The 6,990-nt window shown below is 39.3% G+C and overlaps 1 protein-coding gene across 1 annotated transcript in view; it reads right to left on the reverse strand.

Annotated features, from left to right (window-relative positions):
- TMC1 (transmembrane channel-like 1) overlaps window positions 1–6,556 on the reverse strand; it is a 194,757-nt gene extending 188,201 nt beyond the window's left edge. Inside the window, exons 1-2 of the mRNA XM_011965144.1 lie at window positions 6,473–6,556; window positions 3,700–3,745 (exon numbers count right to left, since the gene is read on the reverse strand). Of these exons, the coding sequence (XP_011820534.1) occupies window positions 3,700–3,745; window positions 6,473–6,556 (130 nt within the window). The remainder of the gene's footprint in view (window positions 1–3,699; window positions 3,746–6,472) is intronic.
- Between the last annotated feature and the right edge of the window lie 434 nt (window positions 6,557–6,990).

The following is a 6,990-nucleotide window of genomic DNA, read 5'->3' on the forward strand; positions in this document are numbered from 1 at the left end:
AGGAAGGAAGGAAGGAAGGAAGAAAGAAAGAAAGAAGAAAGAAAGAAAGAAGAAAAGAAAAAGAAAATGTGTCAAAGGAGATGTAGTGGTTGGAAAGGGAAGCACAGGAAATGGCAAGTGAAAGAGGATAGCATGTTAGTGCTTATTAAATGTTACCCAGTGGCAAGAGATCCAGATCCTGGGGAAGTCCTTCCAATGTTTTTGCTTCTATTGGCAAAACTGGAATGTTCTATCAGACCTAGCCGAACCTATCCCTCGAGTCTGCCAACCTGTTCTGCTCTTGATCAAGGGCTCTCCAAGCAATGTTTGCATCATAATCTGGTTCCCCCATGTAGACTTTCTGTAGGCCAATAATTTGCTAGTCAGCAGACACAAACCAGCTGTGAGTTTAGCAACTAGCCAACTGACCACAACAAACTCACCTCATCGTTGGACTTTGTCAGATTTGCAACCTAACAAAATGTAATTTAATTTCAAAAATTTGTTTTAAAACTTATTAAAGGAAACTCAAAATTGAGAAAAAATTATCTGGCCAAGTGTTTCAATATTTAGTCTGGAAAAAAGTGGTCAGTAGTCACATAAGGAACATAAATAACAACTCCACACCAAAGCACTTGGAGATGAGTCACATGTAACTGGTGCATACTTAATACCACAGAAGTATGAAAAGGAGAAATTATGTCTTACTAAGGAAATCCAGGAAAGCATCACAGAGGAAGCAGTAATCAAGTGAGGCTTGAAGAATGAGCAGAATGATGATAAGCAGAGACCTAGAGAGGCTGAGGTGATTTCTCCAGTCAAATAAAATGTAGAAGGTGGAAAATGTGCTGGGCACGCAGGCACACAGGTTAGATGTGGACTTAAAGTAAAACTAAGTTTAAATGGTAGAAGAAGATGACACAGCAGCTTGGGAAGTATAAATGTCACATGGCAGCAATGCCAAACCATCTAATCTTTATAATAAGGAGGAAACGTCATGGAGTGAGACTCTAGGAATTAGGCAAGGCTACAAAATATGATCCATGGCTGAAAACTGAAAAGCATACTTTTAACTCCATTGACATTCTTTTTGTTTGTTTGTTTGTTTTTGAGATGGAGTCGCGCTCTGTCGCCCAGGCTGGAGTGCAGTGGCACGAACTTGGCTCACTGCAACCTCGGTCTCCCAGGTTCAAGCGATTCTCCTGCCTCAGCCTCCCAAGTAGATGGGACTACAGGTACTTGCCACCATGCATGGCTAATTTTTTGTATTTTTCTAGTAGAGACGGGGTTTAACTGTGTTAGCCAGGATCGTCTCGATCTCCTGACCTCGTGATCCGCCCGCCTCAGCCTCCCGTACATTCTTATATAAGGTATTGATAATTTCCATCCAAATACTTGGATGAATGCAAACTAAAATGAAAAGTGAAGGACAAGGGCTTGAGAGTCCTGGAACCTGGATAAGAAAGGCATTATTGTCATATGGGAAGCCACAGGAGGATACGAACTTGGGATACTTCATAATTTTGACTGGGTCTTCCAAGCATCTCCTGCACAGTTCAGGAGATATTTTTGCAAGAAGAGCCTTGTCTATTCATATTGCCATAAAGATATGAAAATCTAGAATACATCTATTTTCTACTAATTCGGTAGAAGGTTATTATGACCAAGATGTATCTATATGCAAAATCTTATATGTGCAGTCTGAGAAACTCTGGAATGCTCTGAAAAAATTTTTGTGCATTTGGAGGAGTTGGAACAGATGTAGAAAGACAAGAAAACTCCTCTCTTCTTTGAATCAAAAATAAAAGGTTATTTTTTTCAAAGGCAGATAGAATTGAAGGAGAAAACGCTATTGTATTGCTCATTGCCTCTCAAAAACCCATTGTTTAAGAACTGGACAGCTGACCTGAATGTAAAGTTCAAGGAAAAGGAAATATATTTGAGGTACAGAATTCAATTTCTCAAAATCACCATGTGTGAAGCCTCAAGCTAGTTGCAAATTTAACTTGCATACAATATTGTCCATGAAGTGAAAAAGCAAAAAAAAAAAAAAATAGCCATTGTCGCTGGGAAGTCTGTTTAATTGTTCACTACCCAGGAAGTGTCATGGTGCTTCATAAATGAGGGATCCATATTCAGTTCAGACTTTAAGCAAACGAGAACATTAACATCAAGGGGGTATGAAGCCACTTCAATCCACACAGTGCATTGATGATCTTCCTCCTCAAGGAGAAGGACAGGCAGGAGGAATAAGAGGAATAAGAATAAGGAGGAATACCATTAACACTCAGTGGTAGAAAATGATGTCGTATTATGCAGTCATTCTCAGAGTTAGAAAGCAATGATTTCGAACTCTGTCATCAGCGGTTAAGGCCCAGGAATCACAAATAGAAACCCCAACTAACATCAGATCATGAGCAGAACAGAGTGCACAAAAGAGTGGATTAGCTGCCCCATTAGAAATTCTTCAGTTCTTTTGCTTAAAGGTTCTCATGAGTTACCTTAAGAGGAGGAACTAGGTATCTTAATAAAACCTGCTATGTGCCCTACTAACTCTAATTATAGAGACTATATCTAAAAAAAAAAAAAAAAGAAAAAGAAAAAAGAGAGAAAGAAAAAAGAAAATGTGTCAAAGGAGATATAGTGGTTGGAAAAGGAAGCACAGGAAATGGCAAGTGAAAGAGGAGTTAATTATAGTTCAGTTCAATACGTGAAGGATATTTGTTTAAAGAGTAAACAAACTCCACATGGCTTTTGTTTGTTTTTTGTCTGTTTTTGGACACAGGGTCACATAGGGTCTTGCTCTGTTGCCCAGGCTGGAGTGCAGGGGTGCAATTTTGACTCACCACAACCTCCGCCTCCCAGGTTCAAGTGATTCTCATGCTTCACCCACCCCAGTAGCTGGGACTACAGGCACAGGCCACCACATCTGACTAATTTTTTATTTTTAGTAGAGATGGGGTTTCACCATGTTGGCCAGGCTGGTCTTGAACTCCTGGCCTCAAATAATCTGCCCACCTTGGCCTCCCAAAGTTCTGGGATTATAGGCATCAACCACTGCTCCCGTCCCAAAGTTCATCTTTTAATCTGGCTCCATTGAATTTCACTTTTCCAACCCTGGATAACATAGCAGGAGATCCTGTAGCTTTCTTGTTATTTTCAGCTGTAGGAACCACCTCATTTTGAGAATTTAGATTCATTTTCAGGTGTTCAAATATCCAGTCCAGTCTATATTAAAACTGTAATCTCACATCCTATCCCAAGCTTCTCTCCTCTACCTCCTCATGCCAGGAACTGAGGTTTGGAGACCTAAGGGCGGAAGTGAACATAGGCATCTTTTTGACCACTTCTTCTGATTTATGTTTCTTTCTCCACTCATCATGAGGCTTCTGGAACACATGTTGTCTGGGTTAATAGAGCAAATATTAGAAGAAGAGCAAAAAGTTAAGCATTTTTGCTCACACTATGTGGCCACCATGTCCTTGTGCTAGCATCTGTGGCTATTGCCTGGAAAAACTTCTAAATTCTTCAGAACCAATCCCTTTTTCCCTGAGGGAATCTTCACTCTGATTTCTTGCCTTAGATTACATATTTTCCTGAAGGCCTTTTGTAACACCCCAACAGTTCATCCCATCAGCTCCTTCTGTGTCTGCAAGACCCTCACCCTAGCAAGCACCCTTCTTGGGAGAGTAATTATCAGAGTTTCTGAATCTCTCTTACTTTTTATTGCATGTCCTTGGCTCAGAAGGGATACATGAATTCTTGCCTTTGAAAAAATAACAAAAATGTAAGAAGCTGTTTTCAATAATTCTGTTCTATAAAAACATATTCCTATGCGTAGGTACTACATGTTATACACGTTTAGCAAAAGTTGTCTAGGATAGAGAGTTAAAAATTAGCTAGAAAGAAGGAAGGAAGAAAAGAGTTAAGGAATAGAAGCTAATTTATGCAACTCTACCTGTGTGTCAGGGCCTGCACTGCAAAACAGGTATTATCTCCATTTTGTAGATGAGTAAGTTAGACTAAAAGAGATGAAATGTGGCCGGGCGCGGTGGCTCACGCCTGTAATCCCAACACTTCGGGAGGCAGAGACGGGTGGATCACGAGGTCAGGAGATCGAGACCATCCTGGCTAAAATGGTGAAACCCTATCCTTACTAAAAATACAGAAAAACTACCCGGGCATGGTGGCGGGCGCCTGTAGTCCCAGCAACTAGGGAGGCTGAGGCAGGAGAATGGCGTGAACCTGGGAGGCGGAGCTTGCAGTGAGCCTAGATCTCGCCACTGCACTCCAGCCTGGGTGACAGAGCGAGACTCCATCTCAAAAAAAAAAAAAAAAAGAGAGATGTGTAGTTATAGTGAACAACCATAGTTTTTTTGTTTTTTTGTTTTTTGTTTTTTATTGAGACAGAGTCTCAACCTGTCACCCAGGCAAAAAAGTACATAGTATATATTGCCTCTACAATTCAACTGATACTTTATATCCTGCACCCAAATATTTTTCTTACTGTGGTCCTATACTACCTTTTAATTTTCCTAAGTATTTTTTCCATCTGCCCAAATAGATTATGAGCTTCTCAAGGAGTGTCTATTACACTTTTTGTTGTATTCAGTAATCAACATATATTGAATATTGTGTTAAACCCATTAAAATTAAAAGTACACAGCTTGTTCAAACACAAGGGGCTATGAGGATAATTTCATCACTGTGCTTGTAGATATGAATCTGTATTGATGGGAACTGACTTTTCCCCATACCACAGCCTGAACAGGAGGAAGAATTCTCATATACTAATATGAAATATTTAAATTAGTACTAAAAATTAATTTCCAAATTGAAACAACTGTTAAACTATGGACTGTGTCATGGCCGATTTGGCAGGGGAGCTTAAGAGATTCAGCTTCTGCCTAGTGAACTTTTCATTGTCTAGGACAATTTTGGTTTGGATTCTTTTAATTTTGTCTTATTGTAAAGTTATGGACTTTACAACCCTTCTTCAAGTCTTTCCAAGACCTATAAAGACATCAGACAAAAGCAGAATTTCATCTTTCTTTTCCCATTATAACATACCATATGGATACACCCAAGACTTATACATATTGTCATATGGAACTCAGATACTAAAAATCTATTATCTTTGGCAAAAACCAGAACTGGGAGAACCACCCCAAAACTGAAAAATATGTTTTGAAGATATTCTCATTTACCTGTTTACATCATGTAAAATTATGATAACTAAAGGGAATCCTCAAATAATTAAGTAAAAACATCTCATTAAAAAACAGTATTGGAATTCTGCTCCCAGCCACAATCCAGTAACTAGGAATGCATTTACCTTCCTACCTTAAGCAACTAGGAAGTCAGACAAAATATATGAAACATCTTTCTTCAGACATTGTTCAATAGACAGCCCGAGACAGTGATCTCTGAAAGGGAAGGAAATGAGATGACCCCTGATGTTGCCTGATCTTTTCGCCTGAGAAGAGTTTCCAGGCTGCAACATAGGCAGGGGAAACCCAAACAGTGGCTTGTGGTCTCACTGAGTTGAGGAGACATAGTGCTGATTTCAGGGAGTTTCACACACTTAGAATTTGTGGGATAGAATAACAGAAACGAGTGACACACAGAGAGCTCTGGAGATCTTTGAATCCTTTCAAACTTTGGCTGAACACTGCTGTATGCATGGATGTGTGGGAACTACTAAGGCCAGGGAAAGAACTATCAGAAAGGAGTACGCAGAACAGTGTCCAGACCTTACAAGAATGAGGAATAGCTTAGGCTGTCAACCAGTCAAAGGAGAAAGACCTCCTATCTCACAGAACATGAGACCCTTCAGAGGGCTATTTCCTAGATCAAAGTAGCCCTGCTCTGAACTCACCCTAACGAATCTTAAAAGCAAAACTCAAAAGCCATCCAGCTAATTCCAAGAAACTTATCTGCATCCCACGGGGGAAAAAAAAGAAATCTGACAATATTTAAAGGAATACAGAAAAATCCAGGACACAAAAATGTAAAATTCATCATGTCCAATTGTAAATGAAGTTTACTTTTATAAATTTATTTTGATAAAAAAAATTACCAAGTAAGCAAAGTAGGGAAAATATTGCCTTCCAACCAGAATAGTAATCAAATCAATCAATAGAAATAGATCTAGTAATTTCACAGATGATAGAATTAGCAGATAGCAACAGTAAAACAATTGTTATAAGTATACCCCAAATGTTTAAGACGATGAGAAAAACAAAAAACGTTTTCAAATACAAATCAAACTCTGCAGCTAGAAAATACAATATTTGAAATGAGAAACATACTGGATAGGATAAACTTTAGATTAGATATTGGCCCAAAAAAAGACCACCAAACTTGAAGACAGATTTTACCCAAAGTGAAACAGAAGGAAATTAAGATTTTAAAACATGAAACACCTCTTTGAGGAAGACGTGGTCGTAGGTGGTGCGGAGCTCCGATCTGCCCACACCTGCTCCTGACTCACCGCTGTTGGCTCTCGCCGCCGAAGAAGTCGGTCAGGAAGCCGCGCAGCAGCCATAGCTTTTAAGGATACCGGAAAAACATCCATGGAGCAGGAGTTGGCAATTCACCGAATTCGAATCACTCTAACAAGCTGCAACGTAAAATCCCTAGAGAAGGTGGGTGCTGACTTGATTAGAGGAGCAAAAGGAAAAGAATCTCAAAGTGAAAAGACCAGTTCGAATACCTACTAATCACTACAAGAAAAAACGCCCATGTGGTGAAGGTTCTAAGTCATGGGATCGTTTCCAGATGAGAATCCACAAGAGACTCATTGACTTGTACAGCCCGTCTGTACAAGATTGTTGTTGTTGTTGAGATTGTTAAGCAGATTACTTCCATCAGTATTGAGCCAGGAGTTGAGATGGAAGCCACCATTGTAGACGTTTAAGTCAACTATTTTAATAAATTGATTACCAGTTGGAAACTTAAAAAAAAAAAAAAAGAAACAAGCATCAGTAATCTTTTGAATGATATTAAGAA

The sequence above is a fragment of the Mandrillus leucophaeus genome, unplaced genomic scaffold (assembly GCF_000951045.1).
Source record: "Mandrillus leucophaeus isolate KB7577 unplaced genomic scaffold, Mleu.le_1.0 Scaffold715, whole genome shotgun sequence".
Lineage (NCBI taxonomy): Eukaryota > Metazoa > Chordata > Mammalia > Primates > Cercopithecidae > Mandrillus > Mandrillus leucophaeus.